Raw genomic sequence first — 27,740 nt, forward strand, 5'->3', positions numbered from 1 at the left:
GCACATAGGGCATCGGCGTCTAACCTGGTCAGAAGATGCAAAGAATCCCTGCGTTTCAGCCATGACTAGGAAGAGGTCAGTCACATGACTAACACAGGACTGGACTACAATACCCTGCACGCGCAGCTGACTCATTCAAAACTGTGTAACTTTATTCATGTTTGTTCTGAGCATAGCGAAAGAGGAAGCGAGGCAACGACCAGTCATCCCGCTTTGTGCACATGGCTCCGCCCACTTCAGCTGGCTTCATCTGTGGAGCTGGGGTGAGTGAGGGGAAAGTTGCAGATGACTGAAATAATATGAAATACAATAGAAAAAAAAGTACGAAATAAGTTCTATATCCTTTAAAAACTGCAAACCATGCGCAAATATACCAAAACCTTACCAATACAGACGTGTTTGTATTGTGCTGTATATACACAACCTACTGTTTTGTGTACCAGCATTTGTGTAGCTGTGGCTCAGCACTCTTTCGGTCTACACGGACGTTTTTAATAACATGTAAATGTTCCTACTGTGTTTATTTGCGTTTTTATGCACGTGCCTTTAAAACACTGGAAAATGCCTGTGCCGCGTTAAAACCCATTTTCCCACGTTTTTCAAGTGCTTATAAACATGGGAAAATGCAGGAAAACACCCCCATTTAAATCAGTAGAAGCATTTACCCGTGTTCTTTGACGTTAACCCTGCCATTTAATTTTTTAAACGTTGCAAGCAATGATAACGCTCATAAACGTGCCTCAAGGAAACGTCCTGGTGTAGATTAGCCCATTGGAATGCATAGGGATTTCAAACAAGGGCTTTTAAAGCGTCAGGTTAAACGCTGGGGAAAACGTCCATGGAGACTAAGGTTCATTGTCTTCAGATATATTGTAACCAATAGCTAAACATTGAACCTTCATTTAGATGTGTGTGCTCTAATGACATGTGAGTTAGGAGTCTATTCTAAATAAATGACCTGCACACAGTCTAACTTGCAAAACAAAAAAAAAATGTGCAAGACTTTCCAAAGCACCACAACACATACCCATAAGCTGTGATACACATGTGATGCAGATATGTTGCTTTAGTGTGTAGGGGAGCCCCTAAAAATGAATGGTGCAGCAATGTATGTGCACTACAGTGCGTTACTAGTAGATTTATACAGGTCAATGAAAATTGCTTATTTTTAGTGCATTATTGCAGAAGCTGATTCTTCTGCACACATGGGGGTTAAAGCATACCTTCCTTTTTTTCCCTATGCAAATCCTTACCCATTCCTCTTTAAAAGTCACCTAAATTTTTTAAATTAAAAACAAAAATTTCTGCATGCCTCTTATTCAATTTCTGCATGCCTCTTATTCAATTTCTGCATGCCTCGCAGAGGAGATCAGGCAGTAGGTAATTCTAGAAGATTGCAAGACATTACTGATTGGCATACTAGGGTCTATAGTCATGTCCCTAATTGTCCCTCAAAGAGGTCCACAATCTAATGTTCCCACCATAGTCATATCTCAATATTGGGCAATTTTGAGGGGAAGCCAATTGACCTAAATGTATGTTTACAGAGTGCCCAAAAGAAACCAACACAAACATGCAAACTCCACGCAGATAGTATCCTGGCTGAGGTTTGAACCTAGAACCTAGCACTATGGTGTGGGGAATATTTTCTTGCCACATGTTGGTCCCTCTTAGTACCAAATGACCAATATTTAAATGTCACAGCCTACCCTAGTATTAGTGCTGACCATGTCCATCCCTTTGTGACTACAGTGTTCCTAACTTCGAATGGTTATTTCCAGCAGAATAATGGGCTATATTATCAAGCTCAAATAATTTCCACCTTTTTTTTTTGTTTTCTTAGTTTTTATTGGAGTTTTAATTTTTATAACACACAAACATCACATGTGACAAACATTATCCACGCCAGGGAGGAAAGGGAAAACAGAGTAGCAAGGGAAACATAACTGAAAAATCACTTATTACAACATAGAAAAAGGTGAAGTGTATCCCTTTGTAAAGGAACAGCATAATACTGGGTCTATTTGCCCACATATCACGTATGTAGTGATTACTGACCAAATAAAATATCTAACAGAGCCATCTGCCCTGATATCATCTGTGAATATGATTATGATAACAACATGTCCATAGGTTTCAGGGCAGGGTCCTCTCCTCCTCCTGTTATTCGCAACCCCTAATTAATATACAGCGCTGCATAATATGTTGGTGCTATATAAAACCTGTTTATTAATAATAATATTATTATTAATCGGTTTCCTTTTAATATCAGACAAAACTTAATATAGAGAACAGGACAAAGACACTGGGGAACCTTGTATAGTCATAGCCCTATCAGACGGGGGGGTGGGCAGGTATGATGTGAGGTTGGGGACAGATTGGGTGAAGGTGAACTGGGATACTAGGGAGAAGAAAGGGTCACAGATCTACATCCTCAACACCAACTAACATCCCATTTACCACCATAACATAACAGTCCCAGACAGACTACATCATCATATATTTCTGTTAGCCATTCCCTCAAAGTGGGAGCCGCTGTCTGTTTGCCCGAACTGCTGTGAGGAAGTTTCGAAGTATAATCTGTTTAGTGGATTTTACTGAACCTGTTATTATCAAGGCTACCTTGGAATTGTTGGGGACACCTGAGCCTGTGGGTGTATTTTATAGTTATGTAATTGTTTCCCATGATTGGAAGATGGGTTGGCATTCCCATCACAAATGTATCATCGAACCCATCTGAGATTTGCAATGCCAGCATCTATCTGAGGAGGAGGATGAGATTCGATGAGTCGGTGGTTTGGATAATTATACAGGTCAACAAAAAATTAGTTTTGATAATCATCAGAAACCACAGCAAACTTTTCTAAATCAGTTTTTTGAGCCGATTTCAGATCTGTTTTTTTAGTTTTTCCCTAACATACAGTTCCTGAGTTATAAGTACTAACAAATTTAACATTGTACATGCATGCATTTTGTACTAAAACGTAAGCACCATTAAAGTGATTTTTAATACATCTTCAGGGTGAAGTAAAAAAAGGCACACTGTGGTATAGATCTACTGAATGGTGTCAGTTAGGTACCATTGTTTCTTCAGAAATGCTTAAAGTAGAATTTTCTTGTGTACTCTTTGTCTGGATTGTCGCGGTACAGCATCCCAGCCATCATACTTTCATTCCAGAAACCTTGGTAGCGGTGCTCCATTACCTGAATGTCCTGGTAAAAACATTCTCCTTGTTCGTCACTCACCATACCAAGATTTTCTGAGAAGATTTCTAGATGTGAGTGCAAGAAACGTATTTTTAATGACATGCCACAACCTAGTTTTAGGTATGAATCAAGTAGATTCTGAACTCCTTCCTTGTATGCAGGAGACTTATGGTTGCCCAGGAAATTTTCACACTTAAATGCATCCCAAGCTTCTAGCTCAGCTACTAAGTGAGATTGTTTGAAAACATCATCCTGCAAAACAGACTTGGTCTGTGGCCCTATAAATATCCCTTCCTTCGTTTTTGCAGTGCTTATGTTTGGAAACTTCTCAACAAGGTACTGAAAACCCATGGAGTTTGATTTACCCATAGCCTTTACAAGGTTTTAGGCTTTACAAACCTAACTTGATACGGAGAAGTGGCAGAAATATTTTATGCGGATCAACCAGTGGCAGAAACTTGACACTACTTGTTTCGGGCTTATAGGTATCTCTTGGTAGCCAATCACGCTTGACATAATGGTCTACCGTAGATCGACTGTCCAACAGGCATAAGAAACAGCAATATTTTGTAAATACTCCTTGCATTTCCATCAGCAAGCCAATGACCTTTAGATCCCCACAGATGTTTCACTGGTGTGTTTTATACTGGATTGCTTCAAGTAGTAACTTCATGTTGTCATAGGACTCCTTTGGGTTATCAGAATGGGCAATCAGTAAACTTGGTTTGGAATTACCATTATGCAGTCAGACTGTTCTTAAGCTTCTTTTAGAGGAATCAATGAAGATACACCATTCAGATGGAACATGCTCTTGTGACAAACTGTTAAAGTGTGCATTAATATCATGACAGTAGCACAGTGAGCCATCACCAGTGAAGAACATTGTCAAGTTAGGATTTTGTTTTCTGTAGTGAGTTACAGTTACACACATCTCCAGTCTTGGAGAGCTTTAATACATCAGGCTCACAGTGTCCAGATATTGAATAATCCCTACAGTGGGTATGCTGGGCAGGGACCACTGTATAGACCTTTTCCCACAAATTTTTGCAACAGGTATCTGCACAGAGGATCAATGCAGCCATCTATGATCTGTAATGGTAAAGTTTTGTGAAAGGCTATAAAGATTTCAATTTAATAGGCATCGGGAATGGAACTATGTATCCAGAAAGTGTAGTGGCGACTGTGGAGGGATGGTATCTTTTGGGTCTGGAAATGGGTTTCTTGGAGGAACAAAATGTGAATTTTGGCTTTGTGTTGCCGGTAGATGATTTGAGATCGTTTAGATGGGCTATTAAACCCTTTGGTGTTGAGGGTGCGGATCTTGAGAGGGTGAGCCTGGTGCTGTCGGTGAGCCATTAGAGAGGGTGTCTGTGCACTTTAAACGGATGTGGTAATAAAACAATAGGTGGCAAGGGAAGCCCCAAAGGAGTACTGAGGTGGTAGAAAGATGGGGGAAGAGGAATTAAGGGAGAGGATCAGGGGGGAGTAAGGGAGGATTGGTAGAATACAAATGGGGGGAAAATCTAGGCAATTGGGAGGTGCTATTGTCATAGCGTCCTAGGGGGATTCTAGTAGGGGAAAAGGGGAAAACCTTATCTTCCAAATGTTAAGATGGTTGGCCTACATGGGGAAAAAGTGTTTTCTGGGATATGTCGTGGGAGTGTTGTGGGATACCCCTGAAAACAATACATCCAATATATATATCCTTGGGTAACCTACTTGACCAGGGAGACTAAGCAGTTCTTAACAATTGTGGCTTTTTGGGGTTTCAAGCATAAAAATGCACATAATGAATCACTTACTATTCCAGAATACCCTGTACATAACAATACTGGTCCCTTCCTTCTCATATCAGGGTGTGCCCTAATAATATCAATACAACCCATCCCATGGAAAAAAACATGAATCACCATCCCCTCCAACGATCCAATCCCTGCAAGTTATGTAGATTCATGAATTCCTGGAATAGAGATGAAGCATGCAATGGGGAAAATCTTTCATGGGAGGCAGGGAGGTCTGCAATATATATGTAGCTCTGGAAGATAAGGCAAAGGTAAATCCACAAGGGGTATCCTGGAGAGGTCCCAAATAATCGTCCATCCAGAGAATCAACTACAAGTAGAGGTAAGTATCATTACAAACATCCACAGGAGGAGAGGGACTAGAGAAACATGTAATTCCCATTCATACCAAAAGAAAAGGACAGCATGTCATCTTTTTGGAAGTTTGAACCACCCTGATGCTCAACTGTTGCCACCTATGGTTGTAACCTGCAAGCTTAGTGTGGAAGATAAAGATAAAAAGCTTATTGTGGTATCAGCAATAAAATAGAGTTCCAAACTGTAGCGGCAGTGTTAATGATTTTCAGATATGGTGGCCAGGCGGATCGATGAGGATGGCCATGGGATGCATCAGAAGACCCAGCGTCACATGGCAAGGGTAGAGGCAGTACTGAATAAGATCCATGGTTCAACATGGATCGTGGGCTACTCAGAAAGGGTTATGTTCCATAGCTACAAGTCAGTGAGAAGCTGAGGAAGGTCCGAGGGATCCCAGAAAATATAATTTTCTGACTGTTCAGAATGGGACGGGTTAATCTCTTTCCACTCCCACACTAAGGTCCTAACTAGATAGAGTCAAAGCACTCCATACCTTAGTGATCATTCTTTTTTCCTCCTGTGTACTCTCACCTGAAGTATATCTCTGGCTTTCCACCGTCCAGGCGAAGTCCCCCCTGTGTGGTTGCTGAAAGTCACCATGGAGGGGAGCTCTGCTGCAGGGGCCCTTCGGAGCATATGTAGCGCTTGATCCATTTAAACAACAAATCTTCACACACACTCCATCTGTGGCTTAGAGGTATGGTAATCTTTCAATATGTTTGGATCATAATGTGAATCCTGGAATCGGCCTAATGGGTATGCTGGTGAGACACCTGAAAGATTTATAAATTTTATGTATGTCATAGGATTCATTTATGTGGAGCCACTGACATAATATTTGAATAAATTATTTTTCGTTAATATAGCAGATTTGCTACAAGAGCACTGTGTGTAGAAATACAACAGCATGTGCTGAGGTGTGTCTTGTATTGCAGACAAGAGTGCACTGAGTCTGTCAAGTTCTGTGTTTGCTGCAAATCTCACACCTGGTTGAGGATCTGAATGAAAGTGTATCTGTTTAGGCTCTGTGCTAAGGAGCCATCATTCAACCTAATGTGTGTTTGTGTAATGCTGACAATTAACAATGTCTCACTATGCTAAATACTAGATATAGATTTAATATTTGAAAATTTGATTCACCTAGTGGAAAGAACCAAGCCTTGTGGGAAACTCCTTCACAAATGTATGTAGCTCACTAACCAGTCTTATGGTTCTGTGTGTTAAAAAAAAGGACAAACATGGTTGTGAGTTTGGACCCCATGTTTGGTTTGCCTACATTAAAATGCAATGTGATGGTAAAGATTCAGGAAGTAGTACCCTGCAAAACTGTGCACTGAAAAGGTCATCTTTGTGTTGTGAATTGGATAATTATTGCATTGCTATGCTGTGCAGGGGTAAGCATAGCCAGCGAGTTCACTAAGCACTTACAGCTAAAGGAGAGTCTGTGGGCTGGTATAGATGGATATGAAATGTACTTTCATTTCCAGGTTCTTCCAAATGGATTACAGACAAGGGATTATATGCCATTGTATGCCATTGTGGTATTTGAACAGAAAAGATCTTTCCTTTCATATGATTAGATAACTGTTACATCAGATGCCAGCAAGAGCAACTGGAGCACACTTTGTTTGGGGCAGATAGCCCTATGAGGTTGACCCAGCCCAGTAAGTGCAACAGTTCCAAATATTCTAAAACTAGAGTTTTTCCATAAGTTAGATTCCCCTGGGAATTACTATGCCAGATGAATATATTTAAATTCAAATATTTATTTTATGATGTTTCAATAAAAAAGTGTTTGTTAGCAACAATAAATGGTTTATACATCCAAAATCCTTTGAATGTGCTCCTTCCTCCCACTAGTGGACCTGTTGCATCCTTGACAAACCCACAAACTGGCGAACTTCAGCAGTTTTTCCTTGCCAACAAGCCATGGGGTCAGTTGAGCTGACAATGGCCTGTGTTTTCCCCTAGTGTTTTAGGTTCACAGGTTCCTGAAGTGTTTCTTGAAGGAGCTGACTTTTTTAGCAATTATATTCAACTGGCTTAGATGGCTGTGGTGCATGCTCCTAACTTGAGTGTTAAGTGTTCCTCTCTTTTTCAAACCTCTTGCTCTCACAAGATCCCCTGATGCATCCAAACAAAAAAAGCAGCACCTAGTTTCCTGGATCTTGAAAGGCATTGATAGTTGTACCTAGGCTGCTATGAAAGGGTGCTTAAAACCCATATGAAAGCCAGGAATACAATTAACAATACCATCTATATTCATGTTTTGCAATAACTGCGAGCCTTTACTTTTTTCTTACTAGAAGGGGTTCCATGATGTAATGGCTGGCAATTTTGACTATATATCCAGCAATCAAAGTTCAGAACTCTGTGGGACCTTATTTTTGGATTTACCATCCCATTACCATTTATGATTCTTAGATCAAGGTTTGTGTTACTGCCACAAAGGTCATTAGGATCCAGCAGTTGCTCATATTGTGGTGCGTTAACCATAGGATCATCATGGTTACCTAATACCTTATGCTTTTCCAAGCATTATTGGAGCAGTGTTCCCACAAATGCAACTTACTCTGGAACTTATTTAGGTGTAGGACTTCAACACACTGAAAGGTCAGCGTGCAGAGGTTTCATTGCTCACCTTATTTTATTCAACCTATGGCAATTGCAGATAATCCCCCAAAAGGCTAGATCACTGGAAGGTGACCTATCTTGTACTTGATTTTACTTGATCTGATGCATATAGACCAGGGTCAAGATCTCACTAGACCTTCTGTCGCTGAAGGCAGCCCTTTCGTGGTTGTCATTGCCACCAGATAAGTTTTAGAGATTGTCTTGGGTGCCGAAAAGCCTTCTACCACCTTTCTTTCCAGAGAAGGTAGTTATGTTACACCAACCTTTCATCTAATAAGGAGAAAGGGCTCCCCACAATCTTCTAGTAGATGGTCAATGGACCTGCAAACTTTACATCAGCAGTACTCTCCAAGAATACCTGAATGCCTTGGCACCTACTATTTATGTCATTCAGAACACCTCCTTTTTTCCCTTGGGGGCTACCAAAGAATAAGTAGACCTCAGTACCTCCCAGATTGTCTGAACCATCTGCATAGTTAAGCCGGCAAACAATTAGAATCCTTTTATGGGTCACAGCTCATTCATATATGCTGTATCAGCTTCACCGGCCAATCAGGAAAAAGCCTCTTAACCATCCCTGGCTATTTAGCTAGCTCAGACACAAGGTTTGTGCAACATTTCCCCACCTGTTGGCTAATTCAGTGGTTCCTCTGTCCAACTCCTGCATTAACCCCTCATTATCCAGTTTGTTGATTCCCAGCCAACTTCCTTTGTGCTGTTGCTGTTTCTGTCTGTCTGTGGAAGTTCCTGTGTCACCTGTGCCTCCTGTTGCTTCCAGTGTCTCCTGTGTTCCCTGTGTCCGCTGTAGTCCTTGTGTAAGTGGTGTCTGTCTGCTGGAACCCCAGTAATTGACCCCTGGCATGTGACCTGAGCTCCCTTGCTTGCTGCATGCCTTGACTATCCTTCTGCTTTGTGATTTGGCACTGTGTTTCATATTGCCCAACTTGGTGTGCCCAAGGACCACAACCTGCCAGTAACAAGCGGCACAACATCCTCACCATCAGAGGCTCTGAAAAAGACCTGGTTACTGCTTAGACTCTGCACCTTGGCCCTTCTTAGGACTCACACCACCTCTGTGCAAACCATAGCACCCCCTAGTGGCCCTGTCCCCTGAGCGTGGCAGAGAGTGGGCGTTGAACAGGATTAACCCATTGTGTGCTGACATGAAGCTTATCGTAAAAGGAAAATTACGGTAAATATTACATTTTACTTTTTTGCCACTTTTGCGAATGAAGAGGTGAAATAAATATCCCCACTGATAGGGAATATTTCTTTCCTGTAAAATGTTAAGTAGCTGTTTGAGAGCCCATCAGAGATCCACAGTAGGTTTAGAAAGATCCTGCAACAGCTGGAATTCTGCACCTGCATATTCATTGGAATTTGCAGTCCTGGCCTTTTTCCATAATGTCTTTAGTCCTATAGAAATGAATGTTTAGACTGTATTCTAGGGCATTGGAGATCCTTGCAACAAGGCCCTAGGGTTCTCTGAACCTTGTTAATTTCAATGTCCACAGATGGTATGTCCATTAGTTTGGCAAAGATAGAGATGGCTGTGGCAGGCAGCTCTACATTTGGAACAATTTCTTGTAAGCCCTGGATGCCAATATTATTCCATCTGTTGCGATTCTTGGTGGTATTATGGAGTAAATACAGCTTAATTATTTGCACCTCATGACACTCTAAAGCTGCGTACACACGTCCAATTTTTATAGTTGGAAATGAACGACAAACGACCGATTGGCCAAAAATCGTTTGTAAAAAAAGTAACCAACGACGCCGACGAACGAGGATAGTCGTTGGAAATGAACGACCGGACCGGCGGATCGGATTGGACGACGATCGTTGACCATCTATCGTGTGTACTGTCGTTCAGTGATCGTGCATGTTCTAAGCATGCGCGATGAACGAACATCTGATTGATACAGGCTGTATTGTGTGTGTGTGTATATATATATATATATATATATATATATATATATATATATATATATACTGTGTGTGTATATATATGTGTGTACAATATCTTTGAACGATCGTGTCGTCATCTGTATGTACAGGATCGGTGCTATACGATCGTTCGCAGATATCGTGCAGGATCGTTCGTCGTTCGTTTACAAACGATAAAAATTGGAAGTGTGTATGCAGCTTAAGATCTCCTTATGAGATGCAATTTGTGAAGAAAGGTCTGCACATGTATTTTGCAGGGCTAAAGTGGTATTGGTCAAAGAGCACTGCATAACTTTGCATTCTGACTTGCAGCTAGCTTCTAACTGACCTATTCTGTGCTCAAGATCCTGCCTGGTAGGTAAAGCTTTAAGGTGTGTTTTCCAGTCCCATCATCTCACATCATCAGTCATATCTTGTAGATGAAAATGACCTGCAGCCTAAAGAGTCGTCCATAGTAAGAGGAATACAAGGGTTTGGAATTGGAGACTGTGTCAATACCTGCACTTGGTGGAATGCAGAGCCACTGGTATCCAATGTCTTAGGGGCCTGTGACAATGGAGTGTGTGAGTTAATGATATGAGTGTGGGGTGCCATTTCCGCAGGTGATCCCATTAAATCAGGCAGCTGCTTTGTTACCTGGTCCCTTGTGGCCTGCCTGCAGACGGAGAAGAAGCCCAGGATCCCTTCTGTTGCCAGTTCTCCCCTATTTAAATGACCCCTTTGTGTTCCCTTGGTCTTAGGACCCATGAAGGCTTGCCTGGTAAGCTCCTTAGGTGCTGATATATAGAGGTTCCTATGTACGGGTAACGGATCCTTTGTGCCCTGCGTTCTATTCGGCCATCAGTTGACCACACACTCCCCATGAAACTGTTTTTGATTATGATAATGACTTCACTGTACTCAAATTCCTCCACTGTTGCCAGCTCTCAATCCAATAGAGCATCTTGGAAATGTGATGGAATGGAAGATTCAGATCATGAATGTGCACCCAACAAATCTGCTGCAACTGTGTGATGCTATCATGCGAATATAGACTAAAGCCCCAGAGAAATGTTTCCAGCACTTTTTTGTGAATCTTTGCCACATAGAAATTTGGCAATTCTGAAGAAAAAAGGGGGTCCTACAACATACTAGTAAGGAGCACCTGGTCAGTGCTGCTGGTCAGTGTTTAGTGTCTTTTTAATCATTTCTATATTCAGAAAAATTCAACAGAATCATAAGCAAACTCCATAAGCATTAATCTGAACACAGCCTAAAGAAAGAATTTTAGGAGGTTCAATCAAGGTGGATTCTTATCTGTGATTCACATGCTTGTTTATGTAACACTAAAACACTGTGCAGTGTGTGATTCCACCATTTATATTGTATACCAACAAACCTTGCCAATACACCTCAACATTAGTTGAGTTTCAGCACAACCCAATGCACAATGCAATGTAAATCATATGTGCATCGTAGTCCATTAGAACCACTGGAGCAAGATGTTTTTCTTGAATGTACGAAAAACATCTTGCAAACTATAAATCATCCCAGCAGTGTGAATTTCTTCTATATGTGATAAGTGATATAAGTGTTAACATTTAAAGGAACAGTGGCAAATGACTGGGAAAAATATTGATGCTTGATGCATATTTCTGGACCCCCCCCCCCCCCCTACCATCTTGCCTACTACAGAATAATGTTTTCTATCTCTACTAGACCTGTCTTGGTCAGCAGACACACTATAGACACACAGGCTTGGCTGTTGAATACCCTTTTTCATTTCCGCCGGCCTCATTACCCCTTTCCAGAGCTAAAAAAAATACCTGGTAATTCGGGATAAAGGGCAACATTCCCCATCACCAGAATGCATCCTCGTGATTGCCTATCATGCAATCACTTCACAGAATTAATTTCTTTTTTTTAGCCATACTATACCAATGACAGGTACACTAATGCTAGATTGAAATTTGGATTGCTCATATTCTGAGTTATGATCGAAGTTGGAATTAACTCCTATTGGAACTATGTGATCACCACTATCTGTCACTTTTAGACACTTAATGTGTTTGTTTTATCGTTTAATAACTAAAAACTAGACGGGAAATTTTTATTTTGGTGCTCTGGGAAGAAAGTAGTAGAAAGGATCAGGCCATGGTGCCTCCTATAAAGCAGTTTTTTGTATTTTTTTTTTCTTTTTTTATGAAGAGCATTCAGTGAGAGCCACAATATGTACCTGGACCCAGATCTAAAACATGCTGCTTGCCTGGTTGGTGTTTTGACCCTCTGCCTTAGTTACCTTTTTACATCACTAACTCAGAATGACTATGCAGCTTAGGTGTTAAGCCATGTGTCCCACAGTTATCTGCATGCTTTTTTTAGTTGTGTGATTAAATTACTGAAATTAAAATATCATATCCAGGCATCTAGAATTATTTCAGCAATGGCAGCTTACATCATCTCTCATAATAGGTCTACTTCATATCTTCTGAAACGGTTGTTACTCTGTGTAAGATATCAGTTTTAAGTCATTTTAAATCACTGTAGTCTTATGTTAGCTTTACCATGCTTATGAAATAATAAAAGCTGTATTCGAGGCACTGTGTTATGGGGTGAGATTTTTGTTCCAGTTGTGCTCCTGAGATGTCACCCAATTTGAAATTATAGGAATGGCTATGCCAATTCACCTTGCACAGGCATGGTGTATCTGAAGCATATGCAAGTAGACATGCAACATGTGGTTTAAAGATCCTGTTGTGTGTCAACAGCATTGCAATGCAAGAAACAAGGTAAAAGCATCTAAGTTTACATTTATCAGATGTCTCAGAATTGTAATGAATAGCTATATAGTAGGTTACTTTACAAAGAGCATAATCATGAATTTTGCACGTTGCCTTAAGCTGAAACTCAAGAAACCACAGGTATAGATGTTTATTATTTTGGTGTTTCTTTGGTTTCCTGCTTATAATCCACATCTATTTGTATCTAAATATATTTTAGGTAACCTTTAGGTACTTGTCAGCAACTTTATTAGGGCCAATGAGTTCTTAAGTATTTTGGTAGAGAGTCAAGTTCCAGCTTCAAGATATATGGTGTCATTAAGGAGTATCTGCAATATGTTATTTTATTTTGGATATAGCTGGTTTCATAAAAGAAAGTCAATGTAATGTTTTCTCTTGTGGTTTGCCAGTTGCTGCTAGAGAGAGTCTCAGTCACAGTAGTAAAATTTATCCTGAGCATAGCCTGCGTCAGCCCTTGTAGTGAAGGAATCTTAGTGCCAATAATTTCCCATGGTGTTCTTAAACTAGCCATTACAAGTTTTAGCTCAGTCCTGTTATATCTAAGGTCCTCCAGGGATAACTTCTTAACACAAAAAAAAGATTGTTAGATCCAGTTGTTTGCAATCCACTGAACAGTTGCACCAGCAATTTCAGTAAAAATTGTTACATAAAGAATACATTTCATACCTGACAAAGCCATTGTTATTTGTTGCTGTATTCAGCCACTGAAAATGTAGACTTTTGCAGCAATAAGTGATACGGTTATTGCGCTGAAGTTCAAATCTATTGAAATAGTGTCATTTTTTTTCTTTTTTTTTCTTTTTTTAAGAATACTATTCTTTGTGCTGGCTGCTGATAAAATGAAAGAGAACATGAGAAAATGGCTTTTGTTGTTGGGGTTACAGAATGAAATCACTTTTTATGAGTTGTCAGAGTATTTTTGTCTTTGATCTCTTTTAAAAAAAAAAAAAAAAAAAAAATGAAATTTTTTTGAAGCGTTGAAAAAGCCATCCACAAGGCTAAGGGCTGCGGGACAATCGTTACTTAAATGTATGAAACGTGCAATAACCTATAAACAGTAACAATTGCTTTACATGGATTTGTAAAGTCAGAATTTCCATGATTGCTGTTTATACTGTATATAGAAGTGTATTTTGAGTGAAGCATACCAATATCAAAGAGGTTCCAAAAATATTGGTAGACATTGTGTAACTAATTTCAACCTATTTGTGTTTGTTTTGTTGTTACTCTAATTTATAGCAAACAAATCACTGTTTGTTTATTAGTCTGTTAACATTTATTTAGCTCATACGAAGCTTTTTTTTTTTTTTTTTTTTTTTTTTTTTTCTCTTTGTGTGTGTCCCACAAGCCTTCATACAGAGTAAAACTGGGTCTATTGCTTTTGAAAGTGTTATCTAAGTGCAAGTTTACCAGCACCAATGTATTTTGGTTCTAAAAGCTGACAACTGATCAAGTAGGGCACACATATATCTTGAGCTTTGGATTAGACTGAACTGTGTGTATAGCCAAAACAACTGTTTTTATTGTTTAAAGTAGGAAAGGGAATGTCAATGTCCTAAATCTAATATCTATCCTAGATTAGGATATGATTAGGCATGTGTGTGTGTGCTTTTGTGTGTGCAAATAGTGAGGCAACTGAGGAAGACTGAAGTGCAAATGGTAAGCAGTTTTCTAATTTTGCTTCTTGTCTACCTCCTTTTAAACTGGTATTTCTCAACCAGGATTCCTCTAGAGGGTGCCAGGGGTTTATTGAGCAAGGAGCAATTTGTGCTTCTCGGGTCAGTATAATTGACACTAATGATCATTTTGGCTATCTGTATGGGTGACGTTCTTCCCACGTTCTTCTTGACCACCCCACTAATTTACTATGAGGTATGGATCCAAAAAAGATAGCAGGGATTCCCTGGAGACTTGAAAGGGTTCCTCCATGTTAAAAAGGTCAAGAAAGGCTGTTCTAAACTCTGCACATTTCTTTTTTGAACATGAAAATGGACTTTACTAGCAAAAATGCAATGATCGGGGGGAGGGGTGGAGACTTAATTCAATGATCTAAAAATTTTTATAGGTTTCTGTCCTAAAGATCAGAGACCACTTCTCTTCTTTTTAAAGTTTGGAGGCAGCATGCTGTGAAGTATTAAGTGTACCTTAGAGATCAAAGTCATGCATGGCCACAATCAAATTCACATTCGTTTCCAAAATTTCTGTGCTTAAATGTACTGTTTCAGGTTTTGGTGTAGATACTAGGTCCGGTCATTTTAATGCACTAGCATGCTTTTATTTTTGGCAGTGCCATTATTCTTGGAGGACCCTAATGCACCTTTCTAGATAACTGCAGCACAATGCATGGCAACAGACTACCACTACTGTTCAAGTATTTACAATATATAGCAAAATTAATAAGTTATCCTAATACAAAGCACACAAACATGTAAAAACCTCAAAAAAAAGAAAACTTGTTAAATGTTGTAATATGTTAAGGCTATTTTATAACGAATTTCACACAATATATAATTAACTGCATCACAAAAACTGGACATGCTAGAGAAAAACTAAACACAGATTTGAAATCTGCATCAGAAATACCACAAAGCCCTTATAAATTATATCTGATGAAAATGACATGTTGACCTGTGTAATGTTCATATTGGAAATGTTGTGAACTAAGACACAGCATGTAAAATATGAAAAACATGTCAGAATTGTTTTATTTACATTTTTACAATGCTTACATTCTTGTTAAAAAACACACACTAGAATCTATTTAAAATGTCTGCCTAATCCTTTTAATATTTTTCTAAAGTAATAATATTAAGTTACTGTCCCTATCTGTAAATGCTTTTAGTTGCATCTAAAATCCATAGTTATGGTATAAGATATAAAAAAAATTTTTTATATCTTTGGAAATGAAAAACCTTGCATTATTCAAATTCCACTAAAAATGATTGGCCCCGGGAAAGAAATAAAACATAAAACATTCCAACTTATGTCAATAGATGAAAGTGATTCACATCATAGATATGCGTATTGTGTCATCAGGTGATTTTAGAAAAGATGAAATACTTTGAAAAGGATTAGAAATAATTCCACCAATAAGGAATGTTAGCTGAAGAATTAGGATTTGATTGACTATTCTAAGATAAATATTTTATGTTTAGTATCCCGTCAAAGTACAATGATGGCAACCTTTTTATTCTTTACTGATGTAGAAACCTTTTTCTGTTTGCATTCTTTATACAGAGGAAGCAGTGATTTTTAAAGGGTTCAGTAGACTTCCAGGAAAAATGTACTCAATTCTAGTATCCATATCCATGTGATACCAACACAGAAGTTTCAATTTTTTTTTACTGTATATTCTGTACAGTCATGGGACTGTGCTTGACAGTTGGTATGCTGTGTTTGGATTTTACCAAACATGATGCTGTATATTATGGCCAAACATCTCCACTGTGTTCCTGTTCTAGAAGTCATGTTGTTTGTTCACATGCAAAGTATACAAAAAATAAGAATCAAGAATCAAAAGCATGGGTTTTGTCCACAATAAGTAGATATATATTGTGAGTAGGTTAAATTAGATTCATAAAACATACAATAAAAAGATAGGAGATACATATATACAAACGATAAAGTTACAGGCGATTTTGTCCCGGCCTCCCCACGAATGGTGGGGGAGGCACAGAGTAGGTTGGGGACTGATAATCTATACACTGATGGTTCTAAGATAAGGAGTGCTTGAATAATCGTGATGTAATACTTTGGCCCGACGTGTTTTGCCCTTATTGGCTTCTTCAGGGGACTTAGGGATCACAGGAAGTTACTGTATATAATCATAATACGTATATGCCAATCAGTACAATAATAAAGTACTGTGGGTTAACAAGGTGATATGCAGACCATAAAAAACCAAAGGGTAGAATCATGTAGCTGTAAGTATAAGTAATCATGAGAAAGGCTGTGTGGGGCAAGAGTCAAAGACTAATATATTAGAGTATAGGAGTAGATGTGAATGCTATGTCTTCTAATTCAATGTAAATAGTTCTATATAAGGAGAATTCGGCAGCACGGTGGCTCAGGGGTTAGCACTCTGGCCTTTGCAACGATAGCTCCCAGGTTCGATTCCCAGGCAGGGCATTATCTGCATGGAGTTTGTAGGTTCTCCCCGTGTCTGCGTGGGTTTTCTCCGGGTACTCCGGTTTCCTCCCACATCCCAAAAACATGCAGTGAGGTTAATTGGCTTCTCCCTAAAAATTGACTACATTAGACTACATTAATGACATATGACTATGGTAGGGACATTAGATTGTGAGCTCCTTTGAGGGACAGTTAGTGACATGACTATGGACTTTGTACAGCGCTGCGTAATAAGATGGCGCTATATAAATACTGTATAATAATAATAATAATTGTACTGAGGCATAAAGTGTTGAAATATATTAGTATAGTGAGGCTGCGGGTATAGCGCTTTAAAAAGGGGGATGGTTGTAATGGTTGGCGTCTGGAACTGAAGACTGCACACATGTAGAACATTGCACTTGCGCAGTCAGGAGCGGGAAGCCATTTCCGCCCTGGAAGAATGCCAGGATTAGGGATGGATACAGTGCACATGCGGTGAATTCTGCCACTCGTAGACGCCATTAGCTTAATGCTAAGCGCTGTTCTATTCAGGAGAGAGGCGTGTAGGGGGAGGGATGAGAATGGAGGAAACTGACAACTGGAACTATAGATGAATGGGTGATGATTGTAAGGGCCTAGACTTGATTAGATGTATGAAACGGGAGGAATTGCAGACTAAGTGAAGACTGAAAGGCATGGATAGGGAACTGATGATGATGATGATGATGATATGAATGGTGTACAAGGCAGATGTGATGTAGAGAGTAGATGCATAAGTACAATGGTGGAGGCAATGATAGGAAATGGGAAAGATAAAAGTGTAATGTAGAGAACACATTGAAAGCTGGCGTACTCATTCTAAATAAATAAAGTTATAAGATATCAATGATAATAACAGTAGCAAAATTAGTTCAAATAGAATATTAATTATACCTAAAGTGTAGTAACGAATATGGCATGTGGTTGGTGTGGTATAGAAACATACAGATATCATATTACAAAACTAAATGACAAGTTATTGGTTCAAAAGGTCATTACAATGGTTGCAATTGTGAAGATAAGTAAACATATTATGGTAGTAAAATATCAGATGTTAGCAATCCGTGTAGAAATGCTTAATAATAAAAATAACGATTAGGTTGATACCAAAGCGATTAAATAGGAGAATTATGATATTATTGACATATCTTTGTAATAACAATGGTACGCAGGCCAAACATTGCAATGGTTGTATCAGATACCAATGAACAGTAATAAATATGTTTACAGTAGTATAATACAATGTATAACAATGTACAATAGTATAACATAATTTAAATATTATGATGATCAAGTATTTTCAGATTCCCATGTGGTAAATACACAGTATATTGAAGTAGTAGGAGGGTTTCTATTCACTACAAGCTAAAGAGGTGCATGTATTGGGGATGTATAGTTACTATGTAAGAAAGGAGTTGTTATGAAGAGGGTAGAAAGGGTTTAAAACGAACCATATTGTTAAGACATGGGGTTTTGGTTTCTTGTAGGTTGGTGATCCACTTGCATTCTATTTGCAATAGTTTTGTGTCATGGTTGCCACCTCTGGGGTTGGTAGGAAGGTAACTTAGGGTTGTTATAATTCTTCTGGATGTGATAGAATGGACATGCTCAAAAATCCTCTTTTTGAATTGTCTCTTCGTTTTACCAACATAGTAGGTGCCACATTTGCACAAGGTGAGGTATATGACTCCCTGTGTGGTACAATCAATGTGGTGATTGGGTCGATGGGTGGTACCATTGGGGAGTACCATACATAGAGATTCATAAATCCATTGACACTGATTGCAATGGCCACATTTGAATGTATCTTTGATTAGTGCCGATGGAGAGGTGGTGTTTAGGTGACTGCGTACTAGTTGATCGCTTAAAGTTGGTGCTCTTCTGAACACTAGTTGAGGTTTGTTACCCACGTATTTGGCTAGTGACGGGTCATCACTTGGTATATTCCAGTATTTATGACATAAATCCCGTATAGTGTTATGTTGCATGTTGTATTTGGTGATATTCCTGGTTTGAGGTGATGTGTCCTCAGGTGTCTGATGTTGTTTGAACAGGAGTTTATCTCTCGTCTTTTGAGCTTTTTGATAAGCTTTCTTCAGAAGCTTTTTTTGAGTATCCTCTTTCTAGTAGTCTTTGTTGTAGTAATTTGGCTTCCATGTTCACATGCAACTTTGCAAAGTTAACCATGTGGTCATTTTCTTTGTAGGAAGCGGCTTTTACCTGGCTACACTTTCAAACAAGCCACACATTCAGTTTCTAATTGTGTTGTCATGAACATTAAAATTTGCAAGTCCTGCAAAGTCTGTAGTCTCTTTTTTTGCAAATTCACCTTGGGGGGAATTTTTGTGTCCACTCTTAGGGAGATTGACAATTGTATTGAATGTTTTCCACTTGTAAATATTCTTTCTCAGTGTAGAGTAATGTACTTCAAATTGTTTGGAAGTTGCCTTAATCTTTGTCAAATAAAAAATAACACAGTGAGTCTGATTAATAAAGCTCTCCAAAACTGGAGATGTTAGGTTATCATGGGTCAACCTTGATGATGCAAGATGGATTGGGAAAGTCAGTAAACTTGACAAATTCTTTTGAAAGAAGAACTTCCTTGCCAGCTGATACATACCTTAGTAGTTTTTCTCTAGTACTCTGTTGCTCAACAGATCCTAATCTTCCTGAATATAGAATAACTGTGACCACCCAGGATGCAGTGCTTGGACCTGAGCAAAAAACTTTCAACATATGAGGACATATGTCTGACAACCCGCATCCTGCCCATACTTAGTCTGAATTTCCAGTCACCTTAGCAGTTACCAGATGTCTCTGGATCATCTACTGCATCTAAACCAATTACATTTACCAGTGCTTGTTTTGTTGGACCCAAACGGTTATCCCAGGCGGTACCAGAGCCATGCCCGTCATCTCAGCCCCATCCATATGTATGTCATAGCAAAGTGTTCTAAAAATGACTACCAGAAGGAACACCTGCACCCAGTGTGTTGTGAGAAAGGTTAACTGCACAGTAAAGTATGCCTAAAAAAATTAATGTATTTTCAGCAATTATAGCCTACTTTAAGTCCCAGTATGTTTTAGCAAGTTTTTTATTGCAGGTCCATGGCTTTAAATTAGCTCTTGTATTGCAAATGTATAAAATTTGCTTTTTCTGATCATGTTGGTCTAAAATGTTGTACAAATTTTGTCATTCTGTCAAAAAAATGCATTTAAAATAGAACAGTGTTCTACACTACCACATATTATAAAAGCATGGACCCAGAGGCATATTAATCTTCCACTAATTTTCATGTAGGGCCTTATAATATTAGCAACATTCCATATTACCAAAAATTATAGACCCAAATGCTGTACACAAAATCTGTGTTATTTTGGGAATTTTCCTTGATGGCTGAAATATTAGCACATTCTAGGTCCATGCATTTACAATATCCATCTGTGTTTAACTACTTTATGCATTTTATCATTCAGGTAAATTCATTAGGAGGGATAGGTAATCTCCCAAAGACTGCTTCAAACAATGGGCCTGATTTATTAAAGCTTTCCAAGACTGGAGAAGATACATTTTCATCCGTGAACCTGGGTGATCCAGCAAACCTGAAACAGACCTGATCCAGGACAGTAAACATTTGCCAAATAATGTAATTTTTTAAATAAATCTATTCCAGGTTTGCTGGATCACCCAGGTTCATCTATGATCTATTTTATCCAGTGATGGAGGGCTTCAATAAATCAGGCTCAATGGACCCGATTTAGATACATGATCATTGGTGAACCTGGGTTATCCAGCAAACCTGGAATGGATTTCTTGAAAGTTGATGGCTTTTTGTTAGCAAATGTTTTTAATCCTGGACCAGATTAATTTCAGTTTTGCTAAATCATCTAGGTTCTCTGTAAAGTATTTGGAACCATAATTAAGAGGCAAATAGATACCTTTCTTTGCACATCACTGTTGTAGTTGGGGAAAGATTGCTGTCCTCCAATAGCCTTGTGCCAACTTCCCCAAACTTCCTCACGTCACTGGGGCATATAGTCAAGCTGTAGAACTTGGATCCAGCTATATGTATTGCGGACGATTACCGAAATAATAGATTTATCCAAGAAATTCTGGTAGTGCAGCAAGACAAACTCCCCTAAAAGTAAAATGAAAAAAAATGTATATATAGCATATATATCAACATGGTTTTATATTATCTTCTGAGGTCCTAAAGACAACCTTACTGGACCTCGCAACTGTATCAGCTAAATACCCTCTCACCTGTTATACACCTTGTCATATGTGTTTTCAAAGCCAGAAGATTTGAGTTGTGTAAGGTAAGATTTACACCGATCCATATCAGTAATACAAAATTGCAAATCACGGAGTTCTGAAATTGAACATTGCTAGCATTTGACCGTACAGAAAGTGTTGACCAAAACTTTGAAATCTAGGTGCTGTTAAATGGTATTTAAATGCTAACCAATACATACAGTACATTGTTGTTGGCTGCTCATTTAAGGTGGTTTAAAAGCTGCAACTTCACCACTTTGTAACCATCTGTCTGTACAGGGCTAAAACATTTTATCCTACAAACAACTAGTTATGAATGAACATATAAAATAATAAAGTCCCCTTCCTAAACCATTCCTCTTTCATAAACCCTAGGAATACCCATTTTTCTATCATCCGAACACACAAAATAAACCTTAAACTCTAATACTTCATCTCCCCGTGACTAAATCCACTTCATGTGTTTTTCTGAATTACAAATCACATTACAGCCATTACAAAGCAAAGTTGTAAAACAATAGAGAAAAGACTGAGGCAAACTAATTTATTTGCATCAATGTAGCACAATGTTACAAATACTGTAAAAAATAATTTAAAAAAAGTATATCCAAAAAAGACATTGAGGCAGTTCTATTTTGTAATCATATGTAAATACACTCTTCTTGTGTCTATGAATTCAATTAAAGCGTACAGAGGAGGCCAAATAAAGAATAATGAAAAAACAACATGTACGTAGACATTGCTGACCTTCTGAAAATAATAGTTTTCTAGCTGTCTCTTTCTAAAAAACATTTCATTGAGTGATGTCCAAATCCTTAATCTTTATATTTCTTCTAGGTAAGTATTAAATTTAAAGTATTAAAAGACATTGGTATGCCATAGCAGACAGCTAGCTAGTAGCCTATATTTAAAAAAAAAAAAAAAAAAAGGAAGGTCCGACTGCTGTGTATTTATTTTAGTAATGGATGTACAGTATATATAGATTGTGAAAGTTGTTCTTCAGGGTTTCTCTCTGGACATATGCGTGGTCTCCTGAATACCTCATGGTTAAAGCAAAGCAGTCTAACCCTCCCCTTGAAAATTTCTTCTCCTTATTGCTGATTTGTGATCTTCTACTGCTTCTTTAACACTCTCAAAAATTTAATTTTGGGTATTTCTGTGTATTAGTTTAACATAAAGTTTAGGACAGCCTCAAGGATCAGTTAGGCCTAAAATCACCTAAAATCACTAGTGGCTGAATGAATTCCAGTGCACCTGGGTGAGAATTGCATAATCACAGCCCAGCTAATCAAGATGGCAGCAAACTGCAGCATAATAGATGGGGACAGGTGAGTATAGCGGGGATTAGTCATTCGTTAAAGTGAAGCTTAATTCTGCCTTACTTGTTCAAGCAATTTAACGTTAGCAACTCCCTCGCCCATACAAACATCTTTGTTTAGTTGTCTTCCAATATCCATATGCTTGTGCAGCAATGTTATCAGTTACCCCTGACTTCATCTAGTTTGTCGCTCTCTTGCACTCCTATATGAAATTAGCAGTCTACCACTTGGTACATTCAAAGCTCATGTGTTGCTTTAGACTTATTATGTAACTTTGAAGTTGCTTTAGTACCTGACAAAACAAAATTACATTAATGTCTCTTTACTGTAAAATACCATTTTTACCTAACAAAATGTCTCCATTTATCTTGCACTGCTTCAAATCCTATTCTTCAAGCACAAACTTCTTTTCAGTTGCTTCATAAACACAAACCTGACTACTTTATTGTCACGGCAATACAACTTACACTTCATTTATCTATGACTTTCATTTCACTGTAATTTTTATTATATCCTCTGAGAACATCATTTTAAACACATTGTGCATATAATATAGATGTTATTAAATATTAGTTTCTTAATAAATATTACCATTCCAAAAATTGGTAATTCATTCAGCCCATTCATTCTATTATATATCACATGCAAGGCCCAACTGTAACATATATTATATGTAATATATATATTTATAAGAAAATGTACCTAAAAAAATACTTTTCAAAAAATTGTTTACAGATTTAAGCTAGATGAGATAGGGAATTATAAGTGAAATCGTTATTATCCATAAATAAATTGTAAAATCTCAGTAAAAAATGTTTTAAAAAGATATCCATCTCATAAATCAAAACACATGAAAACACCTACTATGCTCTAAAGCTATCAGCTAGATTTATACCAGGGACAGACAAAGTGTTCTAAGAAAATGACATTTTGCTTGTAATATAGCAACACACTCAAAAAAAAAAACAATATACAAAAAAAGATGGAAAAAACAGAAAATGTGCCATTGATTTGTTGTTTATTGTGATCAGGCTAATTCTTCTAATCAATATGTTTACACTTCCGTTATGATCATGAAATGCTTTTTTTATATTCAGGAGCTACTGGATGTATTTTATGGGACATCAACTGCACAGCTACTCTAGTCATTTGCTGTTTAAGTTAAATCTTTCATACTTTTGTTATGTTGCAGTATAGTGCAGTTAGTCATTTTTTTCTAAAAAGCTGGACGTTCAACAACTGACTTTCCTTTTCCAGTGGGCACATTTGTGGCACAGGTCAATGAAGTTTTCAAACCATTATAAAAGTTTATATTAAATTAATATATGGTATATATGTTATGTTGCTTTGTTGGGGAATAAATATGTATAGGATGTGTATGTAAAATGCTTCTTTTTTAGTAAACGATTGATAGAGTATAGAGATCAACTAATATGGTACATTGTTTTGTGTGGAAATTTGTTGTTTAATATTTTAGGCATGTAATTCTTAGGAATAATTCCCGGATATGATAAGTTTGAAACACAAATCATAAATTAAAATATAAATAATAATTATAAAAAATAATAAATTTAATAATGGTATTAAAAAATGTAAAACATTTTTAAAAATTCGTCCAATAAAAGAATACACTTTTGGATTTATTATTTTGGATTTATTATATATCATTTGGATTTATTTTTTATAACTTTTTTTTACTGTGATCAATGTTTTAAAAGCAGATTACAATGTATTCTGCTTTTAAATTTCCTGCCAAGCCACGCCTCCCCAGCATCCCGATGCTGGAATTTGCTAGAGGGGAGCAGGTAGGATTTTTTTTTTCTTTTTGGAGTGTGGCTCCGAGTTACCACTTTTGGTTTATAAAATTCACCTCGAGCCACACTCAGGATCACCGTCAGGGGGGTTAATATATGAACTTAAAATAATGCATTACTGTGGCTGACTTGAAGTGGAACTAAACTCTGTTATATTCACCTGTCCCCTTTTTTTTTTCCTTGTGATCTTTAGCCATCTTAATTGACCAGGCCAGGATGGTGTTAATTCTGCGAAAGCCAGCTGAAGTTCATTCAGTCCCATCAACTGCCGGGGAAGCTGTGATGTGCCAGGTATCCCTGCAGCAAATGCTAAGCTGCACATGAACAACTCGGTGATTTTGCCAGCCAAAGCGAGTGATCAGGCAGGTAGGAATGCTTATTGAAGAAGGTAAATCATCTGTCCCTTTCTGCAAAAAAAGCTCTGCCTGATTTTTTGGGGGGAACTTTATTTTAAATTAAATTTAATTCTTTAATTTCGCTTAAAGTTACTCAGCGTGCCTGTAGTCTTTTACTGTAACTAACAATCTGTCCCTTCCAATGGGGTCAACTAGCATCCCATCACTGTTTTGACTCTCTTTATCCCTGAAGCTGCTCATATATTCTCTGGGTTGTTATTGACCTCTCTAGCTGTATATACTGTACAGTAATTCATTCTCAATCATCATAAAACAAACATTTCCTTTTCTCAATAATTCTTTTTTTGGTACTGGGGCTGACTTACTGTTCATGATTAGGCCTTGCCATCTTGTTGTCTACTTTACAATGAACCTTAGTGGCCAGTAAAATCACATTGTTTGGCCTATGGTTGGACTTTGTTCATCAAGGAAAGGTACAGAATAAAACATTTTTTACTAATAAAAGTAACAGCAGAAATCTCTTCTTTTAAACAGTGTTTACATAATTAGTATAAAATGTGTGGTTAATTTTAAACAAATTGTTTTAACAGTTATTGCAGAGAAAATATTTTGTACCTTCCAAGGTGAATCATGATATATGGTCTTTCGGAATCACTTCTTACACCTGACTGCTGTAATATCCACCATTTTCTTCAGAGGCATCCTGTGATGTCAAGGCCAAGGTCAGAGTGTATATTTAGGTTGCTCATCAACATTAGAGCAAGGTTGATCAAGACGGTACAATCCACTCTCCCGTTAGGCAAGTTATAGCATAACTAATACACAGTTATCTATACACCTATAAGCTTGGCTATGCCATTGGTGACCTATAGGGATGATGGCGAATGGAGGACGCCTGCTGACAATTCATTACCTTAATTTCCATAGCTTAGCAGTGAGTGCTCAGTTCAGCACTATTAGTTGTTCTTCAATGCCTCTGACAATCACAACACAAAAAACTGTTTTCTTTCTCTTGGTTGAGTTTTGTACATTACCACTGCCCTTTTCAATTAGGTTGTACGCCTGTAATTACCTTTACCTTTGTATGGCTTTACTCCCTCACACTTTTGGGAGGGCTTTGGATAGATTTGGCAAATTTGTCAGAGTTTATATTATGCGCATCTGACCCCATTGGGAAACATTTTCTTATCACTGTGATGACTGCACTAAATTGAGGGTGTGATTGTCACCAGGTCAGGAAGGCACAAATAAAATGGCAGAAGTTCTAATTTTCTTCTCATTTTTTAATATTTTTAGTTTTTCATATGTGTCCCCATTGAAGACATTTTCTATGACTCCCTATTCTAGTCAGGAAGTGATGTGAAATATATCAATTGGTGAAACAAACTGCATTTTTTATTATGGAGGGTAGCACCTTTGGCACATTTACAAACCTACTCTTCCCTCTCTATCTAAGGGTAAATAAATAGTTTTGGCAAAAAGGGAGTGAAAGCTCATACTTTACTTTGCAGGATATATTATACTTTTATGACTTAACTGTGTGAAGAGTTCTAAATAGAAAAAAAAGCAGAAGCACAAAAATAAATAAATAAAAACAATTTGCTGCCTTATTTTTGTGTCAAAGTTTCTAGAAAATTGTGATAAATACCATGCATGCACCAATTGCCTTTGGACCCACAGTAATTTTTCCTTGCACGTTATAAGGTTTAATTTTCGATCAGGGCTCCAATACGCAATCTTAACTGAGACATTTCAACTCATAAGGGAACAGGATTATGAAACGCTTTGTCCGCATTTCATTTTGCACTTTGTGGGAGAAGCATCGCATTGATTTTTATCTTTTTTTTTTTTTTTTTTTTTTTTTACTTTGACATGGGCACATTACAGAACGTAGCACTTAAACTGCTCGGCTCTTTCAAGAGGAAGAACAGCCAACAATGAGTTTTGTGTTATTTCTTTTTTTAAATACCATTCTTTCTCCCTGTAAAATGCACACCCCCAGGAAAGTTTGAGTGTAAACTCTTTTTTGTTTTATATGAAAAAACTCTCTATTTTATTAGCCATTTTATTTATTCTTAGGCAGTACATGTTCTGCACATTGTGAGAGTGTCTCCTTGTCTCACTTTATTAGTTTGTATTGGGTATTTGTCAATGTCATTCCATGTCCACAGAAAATTGTGTGTGTGTGTGTGTGTGTGTGTGTGTGTGTGTGTGTGTATTGAAGGTCACATGACTGTTTCATCCTATTTGTTATAGTAGCTTGACTTGTTTTCCCCCCTTTTGCTTTTACTGATGGCTGCAAGTGCAGAAGTTGAATGACAGATGCATGGCAGAAACCCCCATTCCGTGTTTCAAAGGCTACATCTGACGGATTGCGATTTAGCAAAACACAGGGACCATGCATGCTGTAGTTGGCCAGGTATTGTGTCAGCAACTCCCCTCTTTCCATCCTATTCTCATAATATGTGTATGCACTTCTATTTTTCTCCAAATCTGCAAATTTACTATTTGGCTGTATTTCGTTTTACAATAATTATGTTGTGTTTATTTTTGCTTTCTAATATTAAAGCAAAATTGTTAATATATGTCATACATGTTATATGATTTACAGTTATTAATTAATCTTTTTATCTATGTATACCACAAAATAAATGTCCAGCATCTTGCCTAGGTATGGAATTATGATCAAGCTTAGTAAAGCTAGTGGTCTTCTGTTGCAAAAATAGGGTGAAAAGCAAATGAAACCTTGCAGCATCTTAAGAGTTCCAGGTGGTCTGCTCAAGCTTCCTAATATGATCCAGCACAACAGCTTTAATAAACAGCTCTATTTAGTTCTCTCCTCCCTGTACGCAGGGAGGTGAACAGGTCTGGGTCTGCTATGATGAAATGCTGGATGAATATCTCTGAGGCCTCACAAGCTGGTTTTTAAAGCTTTACCATTCGTCGTCTTTTGTCTTCCGAATGGGTCAGTAAGTCCTTGTCTTACTTGGGAGATATTTCTGATAAGTGTAATGTACGATGTCTGTGTTTGTTTTAGCTGTCTGATTATAACACCTTGTTACAAAAAAGTATATTACATTCCTATGGTTTGAAATGTAT

The 27,740-nt window shown here is 37.8% G+C and overlaps 1 protein-coding gene and 1 long non-coding RNA gene across 2 annotated transcripts in view; one reads left to right on the plus strand and one right to left on the minus strand.

The window, feature by feature from the left end:
- VPS41 (VPS41 subunit of HOPS complex) overlaps positions 1–141 on the minus strand; it is a 111,512-nt gene extending 111,371 nt beyond the window's left edge. The window contains exon 1 of the mRNA XM_072412220.1: positions 25–141. Within this exon, the coding sequence (XP_072268321.1) occupies positions 25–135 (111 nt within the window). The 5' untranslated portion in view covers positions 136–141. The remainder of the gene's footprint in view (positions 1–24) is intronic.
- On the plus strand, positions 101–27,740 carry LOC140331306 (uncharacterized). The gene is made up of 3 exons (XR_011920913.1): positions 101–263; positions 24,479–24,651; positions 26,950–27,740. It is a non-coding gene; the product is annotated as an uncharacterized lncRNA (long non-coding RNA).

This window comes from Pyxicephalus adspersus, chromosome 5 (genome assembly GCF_032062135.1).
Source record: "Pyxicephalus adspersus chromosome 5, UCB_Pads_2.0, whole genome shotgun sequence".
NCBI lineage: Eukaryota > Metazoa > Chordata > Amphibia > Anura > Pyxicephalidae > Pyxicephalus > Pyxicephalus adspersus.